Source organism: Mustela putorius, unplaced genomic scaffold (genome assembly GCF_011764305.1).
Source record: "Mustela putorius furo isolate JIRA1106 unplaced genomic scaffold, ASM1176430v1.1 tig00000179_pilon_pilon_pilon, whole genome shotgun sequence".
Classification (NCBI taxonomy): Eukaryota; Metazoa; Chordata; class Mammalia; order Carnivora; family Mustelidae; genus Mustela; species Mustela putorius.
The window spans coordinates 15,362,263-15,387,700 of NW_025421305.1; the positions used below are offsets into that span (position 1 = coordinate 15,362,263).

General features: G+C 51.3%; 1 protein-coding gene across 15 annotated transcripts in view; it reads left to right on the top strand.

Annotated features, from left to right (window-relative positions):
• The window catches only part of DISP1 (dispatched RND transporter family member 1), a 174,214-nt gene extending 162,023 nt beyond the window's left edge, over positions 1–12,191 (top strand). For 13 of the 15 annotated variants that reach the window (XM_045076689.1, XM_045076687.1, XM_045076688.1 and 10 more), the window contains 2 exons: positions 1,945–2,042; positions 8,620–12,191. In XM_045076689.1, the coding sequence (XP_044932624.1) occupies positions 1,945–2,042; positions 8,620–12,168 (3,647 nt within the window). In that variant the 3' untranslated portion in view covers positions 12,169–12,191. The remainder of the gene's footprint in view (positions 1–1,944; positions 2,043–8,619) is intronic. The other 2 variants (XM_004781792.3, XM_013050634.2) reach the window with 1 other exon arrangement.
• The last annotated feature ends 13,247 nt before the right edge of the window (positions 12,192–25,438 follow it).

The following is a 25,438-nucleotide window of genomic DNA, read 5'->3' on the forward strand; positions in this document are numbered from 1 at the left end:
CTCGGTGAACAGCCCCTTGGGGTTCCTTGTACTTGAGATGGAGCATGAGTAACTCAAGATTGGTGGGTGGAGATGCTGGGCACTGACACAGATATTAGCTGTTAGTTTTTCTTCTCAAGGTCAGTCAACCACTCCTCTGAATTTATTTACCTATAATTAGAGTATTGAGTTAGATTCAGTTTTAAGGAAAATAAAAAATATCCCAAAAAACTTGACCTTGCACCAAATTTCTTAACATTTAAATTTATTAAATTTTTAAAAAAATATTCTCAGTGAGATAACAAGTACATATTTTTGGATCAAACTCTAAAATAATCTACTATATTATCAGAAATATACTTGAGTTTTGTTTTCATTCAGAAAGCATATATAAAAGCCTTCTCTGTGCCTTAGGCATTAGAGATAGAAAGATGAACAGAATATGGTCCAGAGGCCCACAGTTGGAATGCCTCAGGGGCCAGCCTGTCATGTGAATGCATCAGACAGTGGGATATGACATCATGTATGGAGCTCAAATTGCTGCCACCTAGCTCCACTGAATGTGGCCTTGCAGGAATGAGGGCCCGGATATATAAGAACTTCCCTGACGTCAGGAATCCAGATTTTAATGTAGCATTGCTACGTTTCCAGACACTGGCAACAGATTGACTAACCAGCATCTGCTGTGGCATAGAGTACAGCCTCAGGGGACACCGGTGCATGGGGAGCGGGCTGCTTAGCCACGGAGAGTAGGCGTGAGGAACTGCAGCCTCTCTGTCAGTGAATCTTCCTACCAGTGCTTTTTTTTTTAAAGCAGCTTTTTAAAATTGTTGTTGAAAATCCCCCTAATGTGTGTATTTTCCTGTCTCGTTAGAGGACCTCACTGGACTTCCTGATGTTTCTAGAGCTAGCTGAGGGTCTGTTTCACTGTATAGTAACTGAGAGATGAAAGTAGGAAATTAGGGAGAATTCTGTCCTTTGTTTGCATGGGTTTGTTTCACTCTTCGAAATCAGCCCACATAGATAATGGCCATTTAGTGAAGAAAATGGTTTATAAAAGAAAACTTCATAATCATGAATAAAAGCTCACATAATAAAGCTTTATTCATAAATTTGCAGATTGGTTTTCTTTGTCATCACTATTAGGCATTTTAGATAACAGAAAGTTGAGTTCACTCCGTTTTATCATATGAAGTTCTTCTAATGGCAGAAGGAGCAGAAATAGCACTAACTGACCCACTGTTTTTCCTTTCAGTTCTCACACCTGTTTGAGAGAGATGTGCTTTCAAACAAGAGACGAGGGTTCAGAGGAGCCGCTCATCTCCAGAGCTGGGGCAAGGCAGGACCTGGTTCCACCGCTTCTGACCTCAGGGCTGGGTTTGCCTGTCCCACCACTGGCCTGTGTTAGTGTGATTATCACAGTATTTATTCTAGACTCTGGTGGCCCAGAGAGGCCATGGACCCAGCCAGAACGTGGAATATGTCTGCAACCCTGGCCGTCGTTCGATATCCGGTTGACTGTTTTTAGTGCTTTTAAAACGATTACCAGCTTTTTCCTCCCTGGTTAGCTGCCCAAAAGAACATCCACTCTTGATATCCCCTAATGGATCCTTGGGTTTTATACCCCATTCTGGTGACATGTTTCAAAATTAAGAGGGAGACATTCAGTTAATTTTGTGCTGAGAGTTCTTACAGATTACTGTTCCTAATCACAGTCTGATCAGAAATGGATCTGTTATATAATGCCTACGCGTTTTCAGATGTTGTGAGTAGACAAAGGCTGTGAGCAGAAACAAAATTATAGCATTGCTTTATTTTTTTTCCTCCTGGAATTTATCAAGGAAAGACTCCCTGCTGTTAATGACTTGTCCCACTGCTTCCCCACTCTGAGTTGCTCCTGAATGGTGAATCTGATGAAAAAATGGACAATTATAAACCTTTTTCTTTTCTTTTTCATGTCACCAGGTGACCGATATTCCAGAGTAGTATTTACTTCAGCTGGAGGGGAGACACTATGGAATTTACCTGCCATTAAATCAATGTGCAATGTAGATAATTCAAGGGTATGTAAAGAAAAACTGAAATGTGTTGAGAAAAAATAAGGTTATATTTTTGCCAGTCTGTTCCCTGCCGACCCCAGTGACTTGTGGAATGACAGTACTTACTTAGGCCTTACTCCTGGGGACCACATGCCCGAGGCCAGCTCGCATGCTTGTAGACCCCAGGATCTACAAGCGCCTCTACCTGGCCCCATCTTTGACGCCTGCCGCCTTCTTCAGCAAAGAGCACTCTCCTTGCCACTGCCCCATCTCACAGCTCAGACTTGGTCTTTTCTTCTCTTGGGTGCTGCCTCTCCAAAGCTAGTTGCTGTGTCTCCTCCTGAGGCCACGGTCAGCTTCTCCACTCCACAGTGAGCAACCAGTGGCAACAGTGGGTATCTGGGGCAGATTTAGGGCCCAGGCTGGGGAAAAAGGACATCCAGGGGTGTAGGTGACTCTGTAAATGATGAGGAATCCAGCCCAGATTGTCCTCTGGGCTGAATATCTTGAAGACAGAGGATTCAAAACAAAAAGCCGTCTGTCCTCAGTCTCTGGAGCCAGAAGACATCAGCCCCAGAAAGTGTGACATCAGCCTCCAGGCCTGGATAAGGTGTCAGTTCCGTGTGCTCAGAGGTGGATTCTCCCAGGAGAGCTTGCTGTCTGCTGTCACTGCTGCACCTACCCAAGCTCAGGAACCAGGCATAAGAGGAGCTGGCTGTATGCCTAGTGTAACTCTAATGCAGAAACTCACTAATAGCAGGAAGTGTCATCACATGCCCACCTGAGAGCTAGACTGACCCCTGGTGCAGGGCCCTGGGATGGCCACAGGGCTTCTCGAGGAAACAGGCTGGGCTCCCCCCCTTGGGTCCCAGACCTCCCGACTTTATTCCTCATTCTGAAAGACTCTGTGTTGTCTGCCGGCCCAGCTATTAGGATTTTCCGTGAGCACCATATTTTCTCTGTCCAGTTCAAACAGGCCAAAGTCACCAACCTCTCCACACAAACCGAGGTTCTTAACCACTGGTCAGTTTTTATCTGCAGGACTTCCTGCTCGGCATTCTCACCCCTCCCCGTAGTCAGCCTCTGACCTTGGCACTTGAGATGCGACTTCACAGACGGTGACATGCTGACCACACTCAACAGAATGATTCAGGAACTCCATACCTTCTAGGCCTTGATTCCCTACCTTTGCTGTTGACCTTTAGACCTTCCCTCCCCCAAAGGCTCTCAGGCCACCGGATCCACACAGCTGATCAGTAGCTGCTGGGTGTTGGGTATTGTTGAATTTGAATTTGTCAGGGTGTGTCTCAAACACTTGACGGGGTTATTTCATGTAGTCCTCGGGACGTTGCTATGAATTGAGGATCCTCTGAGTGGAAAATAGCATACAGGATACAACAAGACAAGGGAAAAGGGGTGGTTGTCTTCTGCACGTGATGCATGGCAGGAAAGAGACTCAAGGAAGGCTGGGTTCAAATCCCCATCCACCTCTTAACCTTGGCATGCACTTCTCCATTCAGAACACAAGCAAATAAAAGGATTTAAAGAGTCCTCGTGGCCTCGAATGAGCAACAGCCTGATTATGAGTGCTGCTGGGCGCTGCATGGACCCGGCAACTCTCAAGGCCCATGAGCACTGTGGACACTTTGTGGACACTTTCATGAATGGATGCAGGACATTATTTCATACACATGTGAATATGTATCAGATGCTATCAGACGATAAAAATCAGCATGAGTAGGTGGCTCATAGGAAGGACTACAGAGAAGACAAAATGGCTAAATTGAAGGAAAAACCATGGGAGGAAAAGGTAAAGCCACACATGTGACTTCTATGCAGCGGTATGTGCCCACAGTCCCCCATGCTCACTCGTGGTTGCTGCTCACCTGTCCCCTCCCTCCCTGGCCACCAGAGCAAAGTGGAATTCGCAGTCGGTGACAAAAATCACAAAGAGGACAACAACCTGCAGTATTAGAAGAAGACTGGGCTTCCCTGTCCTAACGGGGCGGGGGGGAGCGTGATCTCCATGGCCCCCCGCAGAAGAAATGTGATGTCATGCACAAAGTTCTTAGTTAACAGCATGTTCAAGAGACGTGCAGTCATGAAGCTGAGCTGATTTCTAAGCCATGTCTCAGGCTGGTCACAGGAGAACTTATGGCAAAAGGTATTTCTGTAAGAAATTGAAACAATGAAGTCTAAGTGTGTGGCTTCCCAGTGGTCTGACTTGATTGAGTCCACAAAGGGAAATACTCAGACAAGGGGCACACTGCTCCCTCCAGTCCATACATTTTGCAAATGCAGAGTCAGCACTGAAGGCCCTGAGTTTGAGTGTGTGATTCCTGGCGGGAACATGACGGGCACCCAGTCCTCTTCTGAAAAGTCGAGGAACAGACCCAAAATGTGTCTGCCCGAATGGTCAAGCCAGTTATAGACCCACAACAACAAATGAATAAACAGAGGGTCAGGGCCCCATAATTCTGCCTCACAGAACAGGTTATCATTTTACTCGTTAAATACTGTTTTACCAATTGCATACACCTTTCTATTCCAGTCTTGGCCTCTGCAGCAAGTGCCCAGCGATAACCTTCTAACAAAGGAGTTAATGTGTCCTGTGACACCCTAAGTGACAACTGATGCATAGCAGTTCAGCCTGCAGATTATTACTGGACCCATTCCGGGTCTCCCAGCTCGAGAGCCTTTACAGAGTGTTGTCTAGCTTGGTGGTGACACAAGCAAGCTGTGTCCTCCCCAGGCTACTGGTCAGCCTGGGCCATCCCTTCCCCTCCCCGATGTCATAGCCGTCAGCCACCATCAGCGAATGGGACACACAGCAAGTGATACCACGCAGAAGAGCTTACCTGCAGCTGGCGATTGGCACGGCGTCTCAGGCCAGATGTGGCCATTTTCACCTGCTTGTGTTTACGGCACATGGAACCCCCAACCTGAGTCCATTTCAGTTCATGGTTCCAGTGGGCTTTGGTTTCCAGAGTGCCTCCTCAGAGAATGCTTGTGTCCTCAGGAGGCTCAGCCGACTGCCCAGATCTCCCTCCCCAGGGATGTGCTGGCAGACCTCCATCAGTAGCCAGAGTGTGGTTCTCAGATCTTGACTCTGCTGGAAACCCTTCTCCCTATTCCTCAGTCTTTGTGCTTCATAGAAGTTAGAACTTGAGGAGCGGCTTTGAAGAGGAGATTCGAAAGTTAGTGCCTGCCACCCTGTTCACTGCATAGGTTTTATGGACACAGGAGACCCCCTGAAGCTTAGTGGACCCCAGAAAATGGGCCTCCTGATGCTTGTTTTAAAGAGGGCTGGGGAAGGTGCCTCCTTAGTGCAGTAGGTAGCACATCAGGCTCATCAAGAGGGTTGGGGGGCCCCTGAGTCCCTTGAACTTTAGTACAAGAGGGTTTTGCCACATGAGAGGAGAGTGGATGGGACCCATGGTAGGGCACATTCTTTATTCTCACTCTGTTCTCGGCCTTTTACAACTTTTGCCAACTTTGCCAGTAGTTTTAAAAGTTAAGGTGTCATTTAAAACTCTGCTGGTTTCTTCTTTTTCTCTTTCTTGCTTCCCCCTGCTTCTAAATCAACCTCACCTCTGCTGTGGTCAGGCAACAGATGTGTACACAGACGTTATAACCACAGCAACAAGACAGTTCCCAAAAACAGCCAATCTGTGACTGACTAGAATGGCAATGGCTACTTTCTCATGAGCTACAAGAAATTACTCCCACTAGCTGTTCTTAGTTTGATAACTTAAAAGATGTTGAAATCACTCCAGTGACATCTCTTTTGCAACAATGTGGCAGAAAGTACACCTTTTGTGTGAGGATGTGCCCGTTCGCAGTCTCTTCCAGCCCCGTGATGTAACAAATGCCGGAGTGTCTTACCGCCCCAGGTGCGTACCCCAGGCTGGTGTTGCCATCCCATCACCCAAAGACTTGGGCACCCCCCTGCAGGTTCGCACAGACCCTGACACACAGTATGCTCCTTTCCACACTGAATCCTGATTTCTCTCTGTCACTGTGAGCAGCTCCGGGGCAAGAACTTCTGTACCCTCCTGCCCTTCTTTGTGTGTAGGTGCCCAGTAAATTCTGTTTTCTCTTTAGGATAGATGAATGGATGAATGGATGTGAGGATGGAAGGATGGAGGGATGCATGCTGGATGGATGGATGGTGGATGGATGGATGGATGGTTGGATGGTGGGTGGGGAGATGGATGGATGGTGGATAGATGGATGAGGAGATGGATGTTTGGTGGGTGGATGGTTGGATAGTAGATGGTGGATGGATGGGTGGATAGGTGAATGGATGGATGGTGGATGGGTGGATGGGTGGATGGTGGATGGATAGGTGGATAGATGGTGGCTGGATGGTGGATGGATGGATGGATGGATGATGGGTGGGTGGATGGATGGATGACAATACAGGGTTTTCCTCCATGGGAGCCTACACAGTCTCTGGGGCTCCCTTCCATTAGATTCAGGGTGTTGTCACCCAGATCAGGGTAAAAAGTATCAGTCACAGCATCTTTTCTCTGTCCTTGTTTCTAACTCTGGCAGAGTCCTCGAGGACTGTGTGGAAGGTTGTCCATCAACCAACTATACCTGTGAACTGGAGGACTGGTGCTCAGTGGCTCACTAGATTTTAGTTTTGATATGCCTTTGGTCGGCATTTATCTTGTCTAACTTTTTAATCTTTGGTCATGCTCATATGCAAACCCTGCCACTATTTGAAAAGGTTATTCGAAGTCATTTCTTTCCAGGCTTTGGCTGGCAACCCTGTTCCCTTTACCATTAACATTTGGTTCTTCAAGCAACTACAGGTGTGAAGCTGGTGGCAGGCTTTGTAACAGACGCGATCATTTTCCTCCTTCTGAGACTGTCCAGTGCTGAGGCTGTATCCCCTTTCTTCTCACTCACCAGGCTGACTCCAGGGACTTGTGTGATACTTCTTTGTGGGATGGGAACTGGTTATCTGCCACAAAACCCAGAACGGTGCTATCCCAGGGTTTTCTGTTACTTATTATTAGGTGGTTCCGTTTCACCCGACTTAGCACGTGTGAATATTCTTATTAATTTTATTTTAAAATTAAATAAATTATTTTAAGTAATATATAATACATTTATTTTAAATTTAATTAAATATTAATCATCCTGTGTTATAGAATGTTGAATAATTATTGCCCTTTAGAAATGAGCTGAAAATCAAGCCTTTGTTAAAGTAAACATTTTAGTATACTTGAATAATAACCCTTTTGGCTCATCTGTTTCTACCTTTGAAAGCGTGCCCTTTTAAAATGCTTTATTATGGAAATTTTTAAATGTATGCAGAGGTAGACTAGTATAATGACTCCCCCTGGGGGTCACCCAGCTCCAACACTTGTCGTACATGGGCAGTGTTTTGTCCTCTGTACCCGCCCCCAGGACTGGTACCACTGAAGCGGCTTGACAGCCCGGCCTTCGAGGGGTACTGGGAACAGGGTTCTGGGATCATTCTAAGTTCCCAGGACTATTTGTGCCAATGATCCCTATGATTGATAGAGTCAGCTTTAATAAAAGTAGAGAGTAGTTTAATCACGGCAGAGGAAACACACTCATGCCCTTTCTGAACTTTGGAGTCTCCTCCCTGGAGCAGCCTTTGGTAAATAGAAATGAGTGATTGCTTTCTACAGAAAAGCTCTGGACGTAGTTCCTAAACTCAACCTCAGGAAAGAGGGGCCGCTCTCACAGTTACAGATTTGTACCGAGTTGTGAAGGCTCCGCCATATTCCAGCAACCCCACCCTTGGCATGGAGTCGTTTTTCAGTTTGCTGTAACAAGAGCAGCCAGAGAAGAAAGGCCTCCAGGAACAGCTGTAAGAAAGGCACTGTCCACACCAGACCCAGAGCCATCCTACAGCGACCATGCAGCAGATCCCACATCACCAAAACCCAGAGAGTTTCAGCCAGCTCCAATAAGTTTTGAAGGAAGTGGAAGAAATCAACTCCTACCTAAGTATTTTGTTAATCAAATATGCAAACTGTTGTAATTTAGGACCCTTGCCCTGTTCTGCTCATTTCTCAGGAAACCATTTCACCCCTGGTCTCTCGTGCACCCTGACATCCAGTTCTCACCATGTCACCTGGGGGCTCACTGATAGCTTTCTGGGGGAATATCATCTTTGCTTCCATCTAAATTGGTTGAGATATATTACCTTTGTCACCAAAAATTTCATGCCGATAACCAGAAGTTTTAGACAAAGCCACCAATCTGTTTCCTCCATCAGTCGGACAACCGTTCTCTTAAATTAATCCTGTAGTTTCCATACGTGAGCCCAAGGCCTGTCCTTTTCATTGCCTTTTAAAGTAACTTGGAAAAGGCCTATTTCCTAAAGAGCTACTACTGCTGTGCTCTCCTTAAAACCAAGCCAGCATTGGGTCCCCTGCACGCTGAGCAGTTTGCTGTCTGGAGGGAAGCCTCCGGCGGGTCTGGGGGACGGCTACCTGTTCCCAACTGACACCTAACTAGGAGGATAGCTATTTAACCTGCCCCTCAAGGCCGCTTTAATTCAGGCCTCTGGGTGAAGCGTTTGTAAACTCCGGTCTCCGCATGTCTCCCTCTGCAGATTAGATCCCACCCGCAGTTCGGTGACCTGTGCCAGAGGACCACGGCCGCATCCTGCTGCCCCAGCTGGACACTGGGGAACTACATCGCCATCCTCAACAACAGGTCGTCCTGCCAGAAGATCGTGGAGCGAGACGTGTCTCACACCCTGAAGCTGGTGCGCACATGTGCCAAGCATTACCACAATGGCACCCTGGAGCCCGACTGCTGGGACGCGGGCGCCAGGAGAAAGGGGCAGCTCAAGTGCACGGGTGTGCCTCGCAAATGCACCAAGTACAACGCGGTCTACCAGATCCTGCACTACCTGGTGGACAAGGACTTCCTAACCGCGCAGGCAGCTAGCCCCACTGTGCCGGCTCTCAAGTACAGCATGCTCTTTTCTCCCACAGAGAAGGGGGAGAGCATGATGGACATCTACCTGGACAACTTCGAGCACTGGAATGGCTCAGACGGTGTTACCACTGTGGCGGGCATTGAGTTCGGCATCAAACACAGCCTGTTCCAGGACTACTTGCTGACGGATACCACCTACCCGGCCATTGCGGTCCTGCTGGTCCTCCTGGTCATGTGCGCCTACACCAGGTCCCTGTTCATCACACTGATGACCATGTTCGCCGTCATCAGCTCCCTCATCGTCTCCTATTTCCTCTACCGTGTGGTGTTCAACTTCGAGTTCTTCCCTTTCATGAACCTCACCGCGCTTGTTATTCTGGTTGGAATTGGTGCAGACGATGCATTTGTCCTATGTGACGTGTGGAGCTACACCAAGTTCGACCGGCCACACGCAGCGACTACGGAAACAGTGGGCATCACTCTGCAGCACGCGGCACTGTCCATGTTTGTCACCAGCTTCACCACAGCCGCCGCCTTCTACGCCAACTATGTAAGCAACATCACTGCCATCCGCTGCTTCGGCGTGTACGCAGGGACTGCCATCCTGGTGAACTATGTGCTGATGGTCACATGGCTCCCAGCCGTCGTCGTCCTGCACGAGCGCTACCTCCTCAACATGTTCGGCTGCTTCAAGAAGCCACCTCAGCAGGTCTTTGAGGGCAAGAGCTGCTGGACAGTGGCCCGCCGGACATGCCACAGGGTGCTCTTAGCTATTTCAGAAGCCTCGCGCATTTTTTTTGAGAAGGTGTTGCCATGCATCGTCATTAAGTTCCGCTACCTTTGGCTGCTGTGGTTCCTGGCCCTGACCGTGGGCGGGGCCTATGTTGTGTGTGTGAACCCCAAGATGAAGCTGCCATCCCTGGAGCTGTCTGAGTTTCAGCTCTTCAGGCCCTCCCATCCCTTTGAGCGCTACGATGCCGAGTACAAGAAGCTCTTCATGTTTGAGCGTGTCCACCGTGGGGAGGAGCTGCACATGCCCATCACTGTGGTCTGGGGCGTGTCCCCAGAAGACAACGGAGACCCTCTGAACCCCAAGAGTAAGGGGAAGCTGGTGCTGGATGGCAGCTTTAACATCGCAAGCCCAGCTTCCCAGGTCTGGATACTGCACTTCTGTCAGAAGCTGAGAAACCAGACTTTCTTCTACCAGACGGAGGAGCAGGACTTCACCAGCTGCTTCATCGAGACATTCAAGCAGTGGATGGAGAACCAGGACTGCGATGAGCCTGCCCTGTACCTGTGCTGCCGGCGCTGGAGCTTCCCCTACAAACAGGAGATCTTCGAGCTGTGCATCAAGAGGGCCATAATGGAGCTGGAGAGAAGTACCGGCTACCATCTGGACAGCAAGACCCCGGGGCCACGGTTCGATGTCAACGATACCATCCGGGCGGTCGTGCTGGAGTTCCAGAGCACCTACCTCTTCACACTGGCCTATGAGAAGATGCACCAGTTCTACAAGGAGGTGGACGCGTGGATCTCCCGGGAGCTCAGCTCGGCCCCTGAGGGCCTCAGCAATGGCTGGTTCGTCAGCAACCTGGAGTTCTATGACCTCCAGGACAGCCTCTCCGATGGCACGCTCATTGCAATGGGGCTTTCCGTGGCTGTGGCCTTCAGCGTCATGCTGCTCACCACCTGGAATGTCATCATTAGCCTGTATGCCATCATCTCCATTGCCGGGACCATATTCGTCACTGTCGGCTCTCTTGTCCTGCTGGGCTGGGAGCTGAACGTCCTGGAGTCTGTCATCATCTCGGTGGCTGTTGGCCTATCCGTTGATTTTGCTGTCCACTACGGGGTCGCTTACCGCCTGGCCCCAGATGCCGACCGGGAGGGGAAGGTGATCTTCTCGCTGAGCCGCATGGGCTCTGCCATTGCTATGGCTGCGCTGACCACCTTTGTGGCGGGGGCCATGATGATGCCATCCACAGTTCTGGCATACACCCAGCTGGGCACCTTCATGATGCTCATCATGTGCATCAGCTGGGCCTTTGCCACCTTCTTTTTCCAGTGCATGTGCCGCTGCCTCGGGCCACAGGGCACCTGTGGGCAGATTCCGCTGCCCAGGAAGCTGCAGTGCAGTGCATTCTCTCACGCCCTGTCCGCGACCCCTGCTGACAAGGGACAGAGTAAAGCACGTGCCGTGAGTGATTATCACCTTGACCCCAGAGCCCAGAAATCTGACATGGAGCAGGAGTTTTACGAGTTAGAGCCCCTGGCATCCCACAGCTGCTCCACGTCTGATAAGGCAGCTTATGAGGAGACCCACATCTGCTCCGAGTATTTCAGCAGCCAGGCCAAGAGTCTGGGGCTGCCTGTGCAAGCCACTTACAGTCCGAGCTCCAAACAGGAAACCAGCCCTGTCTCCTTCCCGCCCGCTCTCGAGCAGCACACCCTGTGTCACTTCTTCTCTCTGAATCAGCGGTGTCGTTGCCCAAACGCCTACAGACACTTGAGCCCCAGCCCGCATGCTTGTGGACAGGCAGGCGATGGCCTGTGCGCCCGATGTGCTGCTGCTAGCAGCTTTGTGCACGTGCAGAAAGCCCCCGAAGGCTTTGTATGCACTGTCCCACACATCCGCCACTGCCCCTGCCTGCAGGGCAGAGCCCGACAGCTGGGAGTGCAGACCCCCCTGCCCACAGGCCTCTTTATCCACCCGGCGCAGCACGTGCAGGTCCAGGAGAAAGTCGGCAAGACCAATGTCCATGGTGTCCAGGGCACAGAGGAGCCCAGTCCACAGACCCCAGAGCCTCCATCCTGTGTCCACAGAAGCCCCGGGTCTTTACAAAAACCCAGCTGTGATCCCGAGAACAGCCAAAGGGGACTCTCCAGAGACAGAGACCTCAGGAACATGGAGGGCAGCAGAGGGGCCACGAACAAGGGCTTGGGTCCGGGGGGTCCAGCAGATGAGGCAGAAAGGAAAGCTGAGCCATGCCTGTCACAGGACTCCAAATATTTAAATCAGAATGAACCAAAACCCGTGTTTAACCACTGCACAGGGGATGCCCGGTGCTGCCCTAATGACCCCCAGAGCTGTGGCCGAGGGGTCCGGGTGACGTGTGGGTGTGCAAGCCATCAGATGCTGGAGTGTGAAGCCAGTGTGCCCCCTGCACTGACACACTCAGAACTTTCTAGTGAAAGTTTGTTAATAAAAACACTCTAATAAATACAGCGTTAAATTCTAAATCGGTGCCTCTCAATTGTTCCTTTGAAATGGAAGTGAAATCCAGAAGTTTGGGAAGGAAATGGGCTTCACTTCATTAAAAATCATGGGGTGTTTTCATATCCTGTATGAACAGTCAACAAACATATCCCATCAGTGTTGGCTGATGATTGGATTTTATATTTTCAAAAAGTACAATGATCGAACAGGTGGTTTTTTTGTTTTTGTTTTTGTTTTTTTTTAACCTTGATGCCCAGCTTGCTGAGTGCTGGCCGGCGTCTTTGCTGTGCAGTTGCAGTGAGCCCCAGGTGCAGAGTCAGAAGCTTCCAGAAGCATGGGGTCTCTCTGGCCACCCTGCTCACCTGATACCCTGACTGGGGTGCAGTCATTCCGACTTCCAATGGCCCAAGATAAACACTGATTGTGATAGAGATACTTTGGTGGGATTCAGGAACTACACACTAAAATTTATATTAATTGCTATGCATATTAATGGTGCTTTCTTCCTGTTTGCATGAGTAGAACTTTCGTGAAGCCAGTGACTCACTTTGACCCAAAAGCACAGCATTCAGGTCTTATGTTTGGTCACTCAGAAGGTGAGTGCACCATCCTCGCCTCACATATGTTATGCCTGGAGAGGAGCAGCGCTGCACTTGGTGGGGTCGGGCACACGTGGACAGGCACGGGGGAGACAGCCCATGGGCCCTGGAAGCTCCCAGGATGAGGGTGCCCCATGAAGCTCCACCACCTCTGCTGTCGCATCGATCTGGGGCCCGAGATCCAGGGCAGGTGGCCTCCTTGTGCCACTGCACCCATGTTCCTGCCTCTATTTTGGTCCTCCCAAGAGAGTGGGTGGAAATGTGTTAAGATTTTTATTTATTTATTTGACAGAGAGAGAGAGAGGAAGAGCACAAGCAGGGGAATGTCAGGCAGGGGAGAAACTGGCTCCCTCAGGGAGCCAGACACAGGACTTGATCTCAGGACCCTGAGATCATGACCTGAGCCAAAAGCAGATGCTTGACCGATTGAGGCACCCAAGCGCCCCTGGAAATGTTTTTAATAATAACATTCTTTCCAAAAGCCATATTGCTTATTTTCCGAGAATTGTTTTCCAAATTGGATCCAATTATTCTAGGGCCTAAAGGAAGCTGTTAGGCGTTGGAAAGGACCTTATGGTTCCCTGACGCCAACCCACATTTCTAATAAGTAGCTTTCTGGCTTCTCCATTATTCGGTGACAAGGGATTCCCTACCTGACTCCCTGGCTCACTGCAGTCTGTTGTCCTGTGGCTTTTCTACCCATTGGTCCTTCCACTGTCTGCAGCGAAAACACACCTCCAATCTTGCCATGCGGTATCCCTGGAGATGTCCTGCCACGGCATCTCTGCTCCCTCCACTGCTCTTCCCCCACAGGCTCTTAAGCTGTTCAGACGCTGACTGAGAGCCATCCGGACAACCCCTGCCTGTCTGAAGGCCCCGAGGGGAGAGCTGAGTGGTGCTCCTGTCTGTTCTCTTGGGGACAGAAGTAACACGTGGCTCAGACGTCACTGCCAAGCCTCATGCAGTGTGGAGGGAACCCACCTTTCAGGCCTGGTGTGGACGCTGAGCTGCCTCAGGGAGTGGCTTAGCCCTCCCACCCAGAGTGTGGGACTCTGTGTCCATCCTCAGTGCACTCGGCTCTGTTAGAGGAAGAGGGTAAGTGAGAGAATGTTTGAAAAGAGGACTCCTTATTTTTCCTGTGAAAACCTGTAACTGTGAAGTGTGGTGACCCAAAGCAGCCTTATGGCAGCACGGACACAGACAGTTTAAGGATGATCTGAGACACACTTCTGAACAGTCTCCCTGAAAGGCTGTGAGGGAAGCCAAGGAGGGAGGGGTCCTCTGTCCCCCAGTCCCTTGGCCAGCCCCACAGTCAGCCTGCCGCACCTGCTCTGGCTCCAGGAGCTGTGGGCCTGTCTTTCCTCCGCTCTGCCTCATTACCCTGAACCTTGAGTGTGGCTGTAAACCCAAGTGGGTTACATCTGCCAATTTGAGGCTTTGAACTGCCTATATTTTTCATGCAGGAATTTCTTAAAGAGTTTGGTAGCTGGCACTAGAAATCGTTTTTTTTTTTTTAATTCCTCATTACTGGGCAGCAAAGGGACCCTATATTCATTTTGTCTCACAGAGAAATTCCATCCACGGTCCCCTTGTGGATAATTGTAAAGCAGGTAAGCGGTTAAGTTACACATGAGGAAAGAATGCTTTCCCTGGGAAGTACTTGTTGTTCGACAGTATTTGTGACAAAACGTACTTTCAGGTTCGAGCCCGTGTTCCCAGATTCATCCGTCACTTCTTCCCTACAGAGTCACCTCTTCCATCTCGAGTCAATGGAAAAGCGGGACAGGCCCCGAGCGCACAGCGCGTCAGTGAAGAGTCGCAGGCCGTATCGGCACGCATTCGTTCCCCGCTTTGAACTGCTGTTGTCTGAGGCGGCGCTCCGCTCTTGTTCTGTGCAGTTTCTTTATCACCCTCTGCTGCAGCCTTCATCGTTCTGGCTTTGAAACTATTGCAGCTGGTGGTTTGAAGATGGGGTCTTACAGAAGATCAGGTGATAGTCCTGATTCACCTGGTCTCCCATGGAAACCATCTTTCCTCCGGTGGTTAGGACAGTTCTGAATGAAATACGAGGAAATCATGATTGAAAATAGCTGTGTCTTTTCCCTTTAATGAGCAGAGTCATTTTATTTGTTTTTTTTTAAAGATTTTATTTATTTATTTGACACAGATTACAAGTAGGCAGAGAGGCAGTCAGAGGAGGAAGCAGGCTCCCCACTGAGCAGAGAGCCCAATGTGGAGCTCGATCCCAGGACCCTGGGATCATGACCTGAGCTGAAGGCAGAGGCTTTAACCCGCCAAGCCACCCAGGTGCCCCAGCAGAGTCATTTTAGAAGGAAAAGATTACATCCATGTAAAAAACATCCAAAAGACTTAACTAGATTTTTTTCATAAAATTGAGACACAGCTGTGAACTTAGAAATTTGTTGAAATCAGGAAGGGATTTTTTTTTTTAATGCAGAATATACTATCATGTTCAAATACCTATTATACCATTACGCATCTTTCCAGAATGTTTGCCAACATTCAGTTTGTTATGTCCAATTGTCATATTAATCTGCAGTGTTTTTTGTAAAATAGCCACTTTCCTCCATGTTTCATTTCCTATAAATATATGTCACATTTCCCATAAACATACAGGGAGAAGATCAGTAATGACTATCTATGGTTGGTCGGTAGAATCTTGTATCTTTTGTTCTTAATGCTTTAACTGCCCAAATTTAGGATTTTTAATGGGGGGATAAAAAACAAACAAGAGTATAACTACTGCTCTCATAAGCTTTAGAAAGCACAGTGTGTCACAAGGGTCTGTGCCATGCCCTTCACTCCCCTGAGCACTCAGTACGCATGAGCGCAGCAAGGGCGGCGTGCTGTTGGGGACTGAAGGGTGTCTGCGGCATGTCAGCAAAGCCCCTCTGAGATCTGGGGCAGCTCACGGATTTAGGAACAGCAGGGCACAAAGCGATGTTCTACACTCAGGAGTGCTCTGCCTGGCCAGGACATTCAGTAACCTTGAGAACCATGTACTTTTTTGAGTAAGAAGGTCAGTCAGTGGCCCACATGGTTATGAGGAGCTGTATTTGGGGATTTAAGCCAATGTTGGCTTACCAGTCAATGCCCCCACTGTTCCCACCAGACGTCAGAAATGGGACATGCATGCATCCTGTTGTGGGTCAGGGTGGGAGCCCTGCCTGGAACTGTCCGAGACTTGGGGACGACACTTCCTGTGCTCAAATCAACCGGAATAGCTAAACTTTGATGTCTGCCCTTCTATTCACATTTTTTCCACGTAACTTTGTATAATGTGATCTACATCATCTAAAACATGAAGGGGCAGACTGTTTTTAGCAAGAGATGTTTTTCTTTGGAGCCCAGTAAGATTCCTACAAGATCTGGTTTTAATCTGTGGCCAAGTCACAACTAAGCCTTTACCCACTAGTTGGACATTTTTGATCTGTGAACTTAAGTTTAGCTTTCTGCACTTAAAGGGGGAAGGATTTGCTAAGTAAGTCCATCTGAGAGAGGTTATAAGACCTGTTTAACCTGTGTGAGGAAGCCAAGCTCCAGTTTGAGACCCTGCTGTGAGCTCTCACCTTGCTGCCACCTCACTGATGCAGAGCAGTCCAGGTGGAGTATCTCAAGGCAAAACCTTATCCAATGTTTTTTTTTTTAATTTTTTTAAAGTTTTTATTTATTTATTGGACACAGAGAGAGAGAGACCACAAGTAGGGAGAGAGGCAGGCAGAGAGAGAGAAGGGGGAAGCAGGCTCCCCGCTGAACAGAGAGCCTGATGCGGGGCTCGATCCCAGGACCCTGAGATCACGACCTGAGCCGAAGGCAGAGGCTTAACCCCCTGAGCCACCCAGGCGCCCCAAACGTTATCCAGTGTTTAAACACTGGTTGAGAAGAGTGAAACAGCATCTATTTTTAAAGGGTCCTAAGCATGAACTTTGTGGGCTGCTTCCCACCCAAAGCCATGACCCTCCTTGGGCGGTTCTGGGGTCCACTGGTGTCCTCTGGTTCCCTGAGTCCCAGCAGCGATCATGAGCTGCACACAGTGGTGCCTTCAAGGGTGGGAGGATGCAAAGCCACAGCTTCTCTTTCCTTCAGCAAAGCTGCTCGTGCAGAGATCTGGAGAAGGCTTTGGAAGCACGAAATCTCTGGGATGCCCTCATTCAGGCTGATGCACAGGTGCCTGTTCCTTCCTGTACTGTGCATGCCAGATGGGGAGAGAGATGGACTGGATGATCTTCAGTGGTTGGATATTTCTATCACAGAGCCCAGGCTTCGAATGCCAGACAGGGAGTCTTCCTTTCTGTGGATGATTCCCCGCCAACCATGACAAATCACATGGCACTTGACCATCCAAGAGAGAGCAGAGGTTAGAAAAGCAAACTTTGGGACAAAATTCAGTCCCTCCTCTAAATAACCATGACTCAGAAAACAATTTAGGGACAGATCATGCTTTGGAGACAAAAACTGATTTTTCTCATCTGTGCATTGATTATTGCAAACCACTCTGGGTGGGAGAACTCCTCTGGATTCTTGAGCCCATTCAGGGCAGGAGGGAGGTTTTTCAGTCCTTTGTGTTTTGGAGTCATTCTTGGGTCTTTGGCAAATCAGGTGGGTGGGTCCTTTATGCAGTGTGGGGTCCTGGGGGTCACACGGAACCAACCTGGGGTCCCTATAGCACTGGCTTACAGTTAGCATCCTCTGCCTGGTGTTGCAATCACCTGATTATCTGTGTCCCTCATTACACACAGAACTCCTTGAGAGACAGAACTGCAGCGCTCTAGCAGGGCACCCTGTCGTGCCAAAGCCACACAGACTCACTGAGTGCTGTGACATGCAGGGCGTGAGAGAACACCTCTGACAATATACAGCCTCTGCCTTCTGGAAGCTTTTGCCCTTAAGCAGATCTTACACCCTCCAAGAAAAAAAAAGGGGGGGGGGGATTTGCAAAACAGGTAACTGCATAAGACTTCTGTTCAAATGGGAGATATGAAGGTATCGGGACAATGGTTCAGTGTCTTGAGCATTCTAGAGTCTCCTGGTATGAACAAAAGATGGAGGGATTTGGAAGACCTAGGATGAAGAGCAGGACCTCAGCTTCCGCATCCATAAACCAAAGTTGGTGATGCTGTCCTCACAGAACAGCAAAGACTCAGTGGACAAGATGCATGAGATGCTTTTACGCAGAGCACAGCCCCAGAGGGTTGTTCGCCAGCACTACATCACACTGACTGCTGTCTGCCACTGCAACAGCTGGTGTGCGTAGTGTAGAGAATGTGGATGTGCACGTGTGGGGTCTCCCATATGGGTGTTTGTGCAGATGCCACAAGATAATGAAGGCTTTATCCTGCTCTAGTCCATCTCCCTGGGACATCATTGTGTTTTAAATAAGTGGCATTTACTTATGTTCTAGAAGTCACATCACTGTTTTCACTCAATATAACTATGGAATTCTTTGTGTTGCCCTTAAAAATATGACATGGGTATTTATCAGCTGACCTGGAAAGATACCCAAGGTTTATTAAGTGGAAAAAACAGAGTTTCAAATAAAATGTTCACATTGATAGAAAACATGTAGCAGAGGCTCCCTTTGGGGCATAGAGTCCAGTGAGGGACTAATTACTAACAAAAGAGTAATTTCATGTTACATGTATATTTATTGTATATATTTTCTCAATGTGCCTGGAATATAGGTCGTTTTTACTTAATTTGTTGTAGGGTTTTTTTTTTTTAAAGATTTTATTTATTTATTTGACAGAGAGAAATCACAAGTAGATGGAGAGGCAGGCAGAGAGAGAGAGAGGGAAGCAGGCCCCCTGCTGAGCAGAGAGCCCGATGAGGGACTCGATCCCATCATGACCTGAGCCGAAGGCAGCGGCTTAACCCACTGAGCCACCCAGGTGCCCCTGTAGGGTTTTTTTTTTTTAAAGATTTTATTTATCCACTTGACAGACAGTGATCACAAGTAGGCAGAGAGGCAGGCAGAGAGAGAGGAGAAAGCAGATTCCCTGCTGAGCAGAGAGCCCGATGTGGGCCTCCATCCCAGGACCCTGGGATCATGACCCGAGCCGAAGGCAGCGGCTTTAACCCTCTGAGCCACCCAGGCGCTCCTGTTGTAGGTATTTTTTAAATAAGAAAATCATTGATGCCTGAGGGGCAGAAATGCTGACTTGAGGTGGAAGAAAGGAAGGGGAAGGGGCGGGGAATCCTGGAAAGTGTTCCTTTTCACCCACCATCCGTCCAACCTTTAATGACCTGTTGAAGTCAGCACACAATCGTACTTTATGGATGTGCAAACTGAGGGCAAGAGATCGGGAAATGTAGCTGCAGAGCTGGGCTTTCAGCAAGGGGTGTCCTTGGACTCCCAGACGCAGCCCACCTGGCTGCTGCCAGCACTGGGGGTGGCGATGCACACACTTGGAAGGTTAAGTGGCCATTGCTAACAGCTGAGGACCATTGTGATGGTTGCTCACACATGATCTCGGAAGGCTGTGATCCAAATCCTTTCCTCGGTAGACTTCCTTGGATGCTCTAAATGTAAACACTGAACGGGCTTCTGCTGTGGGGGCTCGAGCCTAGACTAACCTCACCCAAGGATTTGCAGAAAGGGGAATCCTGCGTGTGTGTCAGGCTTTGTCCACCATTGGGCACCCCCAAAGTTTAACAGCCTGTGCCTACTTGGAAAGCTTCACCACTGCTGGGAACCTGCTTTCTGTCCAGAAGATATGCCCAGCCCTCCTGCCCCAGGGCTGTAGGCATGGGCTTGGCCAGTCCTGTCAGAATCACACCAGCAGGGACAGGCACCTCCGCAAATGTAGGTGATCCTGGGTTTTGCGGATGGTGGTTGGTAGCTCCCGGACCACAGCCGTTCTTCAGGGAGGCACCCACCTTGTTCCTGGAAGGTTGGTGCCCTCGACTCCAGTCCTTGCAAGATTTCAGTGAGTTTCCTGATGTCCCTTAAGAAGTGCAGTGCTTTGAAAACCAGCCAGGATAGGTTCTGTCTGGTGCAGCTCAGGGCCCTACTCAACACAATGTGGGGGGCGCAGGGAGGGGGCTTCCTGGTGGGCTCAGTCTCGGCCCCATTGAGGGGATGGAGAAAGGAGCGAAATGTAGGCAGGTACATTCGACATCCCTGCTAACACCTTGTTTTCACTTCCACAAGATACTGACTTCTGCCAGGTTTAGGATTTCACTTAGGGTTTGAAGTTCTACCCAGAACCCTTAAGTTAACTACTGTCCTAAATTTCCTAGCAGCAATGTCAGGACCTCATAGCCTCTGAAACTTCCACTTCCCCAGCAAATGCCAATGGCATAGACAGCTCCACCAAAGGGCACCCCTGCTGGGGTGGAGGCAGGGACTCTGCCTGACCCCCCAGCAGTTTCCCCATGAGGCTGGCCCACCCGACCAAGAAGAGGACCACGGACAAAGGGGGGAGCACACAGACAAGAAGATGTGTTTAGATTCCTTTGTTTCCCTAAGGGAAGACGATCCATTAGTGCAAGGACTGGGAATAGCATCAGCAGGGCCTCACTGGCTCTTTGTCCACATGGATAATGGGGCAGATCCAGAGGTCTGATGTAGGGAGAACATTCTGGGTATCGCGGTTGCTGTGCATGAGGAGAAACAGGCTCCCATCCACCCACGATGAGCTGGGAGCACCCGACTGGCTTGCTGGGAGGTCAGGGCTGGGCCCCGAGGAATCAAGGGCATGGTGAGAGCCAGCAGTGCTCTAGGTCTGTGCCCTCATTGGCATTAGAGGCAGAATTATTTTCTTCCCGTGATGAGTGACATTATTTTTTTGTTAAAGCAAAGATAAAGACAGAAAAAGCAGCAAGTGAATGTTGAATGAGAAGTCTCATTGTCCAAGGGGGGACTGACCCATTGGTCTGGACTCTGGAGGTGAAAGTCAGAGGAGGAGAAATGCGGTAGGTCCCTGCCTCATCTGGAAAACAAGGACTGGGAGTGGTGACTGTCTGCCAACACAGGCTGACCATTTGTTGGGGACGCTGTGCCCGCTGGGTTCTTGGTGGTCCCCTGCTACCTCCTCCCTCTGGCAAGGACTGCTCACTGTGCACTGACTGGGTGGCCAGTGCTCTCGGTCAGTTTCCTGTCGGAATTCGCATCCGATTCAGGGGCAAGGTATGCAGAGGGGACTGTCTTCTGCAGGCCTTGGAGATGCTTAGGCAGGGGGGGCCGCCTGCCTTAGGCAGGCCTGGGCCCCTTTTCACCACCGTGCTGCCCACTGGCGTCAAGGACCCCCTGCCCACTTTCTCACAGGCACTGGCCTGGTGGCATCTGCCCCGCCCTAGGAAACAGTTGTTTGGGGTCGAGCAGGAAGCAGAGAGAATGGACCGCTCTTCCTTCTCTGTGGCTAGAGCAGGTTGGGAGGAGTAAACAGAAGGCCACCCAGGCACGGAAGTTTCTTGAATGAGCTGTTTCTTTCCAAATGGAAGAAAGGGACATCTTGACTAGTGACAGGATGGTCCCTGCTCTGCATCTTCTCAGGACTTCTCCCAGCGGGAAGGCTGGGAGTGTCCCCCAGTCCCCTCCAGGCCAGGCCTGCAGGGGGAGCACAGAGGGAATCCAGGGTCCTGGGGGCCAAGGGGCTTCTACTCCAGCCTCAGCCTATACCAGTAAGACCTGGGGTGGTCCCTTTGCCTGTCTGGTCTGGGCTGCAGGAGGGAAGAGTCCCTCTTGCTGCCTCAGGCATCTGTGACCCTGTCTGCACACCATGGGCCGTGAATGGGGTCTGTGTGTCCCAGGACGCACGGTCTTCCCACACTGGCCCCTCTTCTGCAGAGACCCTGGGGGACAGGCCCATGGGGACCCCATGACCACAAGAACCTGTGCCTCCTGGGAGTGACCAGGACCCATGGGTCTGGGTGGCAGCCTGGGCCGAGGGGGCCAGCAGGACCAGCAGGGAAGCAGGGGACCACGTGACATGGACCCATAAGAGCACTGGCCTTCCCCACAACCAGGCACAAGAAGAGCAGGACTGGAAGGTCTGAAGGCCACCGACCACAAGGAGTCCCCCAAGTGACTTGCATGACCAAGGAACTGACTTTTCACATTAATTTGTTTCCACTGAAACGGTCCCTCACAGCTTCCATGGCTCTCGAGTTCCCATAAACATGGGTTCCCGTAGGAAGCCTGGGGACAGAGATGAGGGGGCTCTCAGGATCTGCTCCCGGCAGGTGAGACAGGAGTCCCCGGTGGCCACACTGATCTGGGGGCTGCCGGCCCTGCCTCCCTCCCACCCACTGCTGAGCTTTCTCTTCAACGTCAGAACTCATGGGATGGGGCGAGGGGTGGGGAGATGTGTGCTCAGGACCTGTTTTGAGCCGGATGGCAGAGGGTCGTTTGCTCCATGAGCCTCCATGAGCCTCGGTGTCTCCATCAGAGGAGGAGGCACTCATGGTCGAGAAGCCTGGGAGGTGGAGTCCAGTTGTGGTGGGCTCCTCCCCATGTGCCTCTGCTTCCCCCGCATCCCTTCGGGATCTCAGACCTGCTGCCCAGCAACTGCTTTGCCTAGCTGTAAACACCACTTCCCCTTGTTCTCAGCAGCTTTGAAATCTGAACCTTTGGAGTTTTCATGAGAAAGTGCTTAGCAGGTAAACAGGTTAGGGAGCAGGGCTCTCGGGGGATTGGGGACAGGGATCATTGGTGGATGGAGGGATCTGGGGAGGCCCAGTCAGCTTGTGCATTTGCCAAGGGTGTGCAGGTGAAGCCAGGAGTGGAGGGTCCCCTGAACCCCTGCACCCCAGAATTAGTTCCTGGACAGGATATAAGGGACGGCAGCACTGGGTCCCTGTGCCGGGTGCTCCAACACTGCTCTCCTGAGAGAGCGCCACCCAAGTCCCAGCACCACCCCTGCCCGGGGCCATGCTCACTCCAATAATGTACAGGCTTCCCCACATTCTCAGACAGGGGCCTAACCACTGTTTGGGTTCAAGTGATGCAGCCGCCTTTCCTGGGACCTGGACATAGACGTTCCAGGGCCAAGTGCAATTGTCTGTCATCGGGCCGCAGGCAGCAGGCTCCTAAGGGAGAGGGCAGCCTGCAGACCCCACGGGATGCACCTCGGGTCAGAACCAAAGCTGTGTCCCTGGCCCCAGGACCCTATGGAGAGAGGACAGGCATCCCTGGTTTCTCCTGCAGCCCTGGCCCGCACAACGCAAGCATGACGGGAAGTGGGATGCCCCATGGAACCCCAGGGCAGGCCCCCCGCGGGGCTGGCAGGGCACCAAGGTGGCTGCACGCCCTGTGCCTCTGTCACATGGTGCCTGCAGAGCAGCCTGGCCCCCGTCTCTCAGGGAGGCAGCTGCTCCCGTCCATCCATCCAGAGGCCCCACAAGACTGTCAAGTGCAGGGATGCTTAGTGAACGGGGAGTCTCCAGGGCAGGGGCTGTGGTGGGGCCTGGGGTGAACCTCCCCCACTTGAGGGGGAGTTGATGTGAAAAACAGCTGGACCTACTTCTCTGGTTTCACACTGTTAGGATTTTGGATTATCAGGAAGGGAGCCGTCAGAACTCGCCGCCACAGAGGCTTTTCTCCCTCCCCGTCCCCGGCAGCCCCAGCCCTGGCCTTCCCCTGCGCCCAGACCCAGGCTGCCCCCGCCACATGCACCCTGGTGCAGGACAAGCTCGGAGCTTGCATGGCCCCAGCAGGAGCCCTTAGAGGTGGCTCTGTCGGTGGAGACACTGAGTGTTGTCAGCAAGCCCTGGGGTCGGAGCCGTGTGGGGCATCGGAAGGACCGAGCACTTGGGCACTTCGAAATGCACTCTGTTCTCTCCAATCATTGATGCACACACTTGAACTCAGCTTTGTGCATCACAGGGGACTTAGCTGTCATGAGCAGCTGTCACGAAATGTGCTCAGGGCAGTTCCAGAAAGTTTGGAACGTCATTGAGCGCCTTGTAATTCGAGGTGAGGTGTGTGGATGGGCGGCAGCGTGACTTCGAGCTTATTGGAAACCCAGGATCCCCACGGGAGGAGACCCCACCCATGGGCAGGACCCCACGTGAAGTGTGTGCACCTGGTGTGCGGCTCAGCTTCTCCATGTGCCCGGGTGAAAACGCACTTATGCCCGAGTCCTTCTTGCACAGATTCTGATTTTGCTGGTCAGGATGTGGTCTGGGCACCCGCGTCTTCAAGCATCAGTGGGCAATTCTAACGTGCCACGGAGCAGAGGGCCACAGGTCTGGACATGATGCTCACTGACTCCCCACGCTCTCTGCCCTCAGTTCAAACCACATGCAGGATGGAGCCTCCAGTGGGTCAGAGGGCAGACAGCAATGCTCGCCCTTTACGACTCAGGCACACCAGCAGCCACTGGAGGACTGAATTCTGCATGGACTTTGTGGCACAATTCACAGAAAAGTTAGAGCTCCCAATGTAGTGCGGGCTCTGTGGGCCAAGGGTCTGGAGGAAGGTCAGGGTGGGCCAGTGTTTAGAAGCGAGCATCGTGGGCGTGTGCGGATCAGGGTAACACTGCCTGGGAAATCCCCAGCTGGCAACCATGAGCTCGACTCTCTGGGCCGAGCCCCACACCCAGCATACTCTGGTTGGCAGGAGTGGTGGTGAAGGGACCCCAGTGCGCGAGTCTGCGCAGGATGCTCCTGGACAACCACTCTGAGCACATCTCTCTGCCCTTCACTCGTGCAGGGTCAGAGGCACAGGTGCACATGCTCGGAGCCCAGCAAACCCACCGGGAGCTCCAGGGCACGAGTTAGCCCATCGTGAAACGATGAAAGGACAAAGAGCCTCGTGAGCCCTCCCCGCCAACGAGCAGGAGCCGGGAGAAGCCAAGGGAAGCTGTGTCCCCGGGACCGAGCCTGCCTGTGGCTTCCAAGGGGGGCAGCCAGCTCCCCAGCCCAGGTGGCCTTTCCAGGACCCAGGTTCACAGCACAAACTACCAGCCTCTACTTTCCTCCCCAGGGGGCTTGGGTGGCTGGGAAGACGCACTTCCATGTTTCAGAAAAACACAGTAACTAAGCATTTTGAAGGGAGCTTGTATAAGTTCATATCAGACGCTAGATGAGGAAATCATTGCAGCTGCGGCCAAGAACCAGCCGGCAGGACGTCAGGGAGAGAGGCTCGCCAGGTCACCAGGGAGGCAAGCAGCGTCTGCCGGTGCCACCACAAAGCCCACGTGCCGTCCTGGGGCGAACAGACCCAGCACTTGGAGACTCACCCCCTCACCACTAGGGAGTGTGGACTTCTCGAACAGCTGGCCGGCCTGGCCTGCAGCAGACTGGGGCCAGGACCCTGCAAGAGGGTTTGCCTCAGGGTCTGTGGAGTTGCTTCCCTGAGGCCTCCGGGCTGGGAGAAGGAAACGTCGACTGTGGCCCCCACAGGCTCCAGCTGGGGCTCCAGGCCTGGTGCTGACCAACGCATGGGTGTCAGGGGAAATGGGGCTCAAGGCCCTCTCTTCCTTTCTCCCCCGCTTGAATGTGTGCAGGGCAGGCATCTGCCACGGTGACAGCAGGAAGCCAAGCCCACACTCCCCAGGCTCTCCCTGAGGCCTGCTTCCCGAGACAGGGAAGTACAGGATAATGACAGGAGGAAGACCACTCGTTTTGGCCCCATGAAGCTCAGACACGGCCATGTGACTTACTCGAGCCAACCAATGTGTGTGACAAGTTTGCCTCAGGCAGAAGTT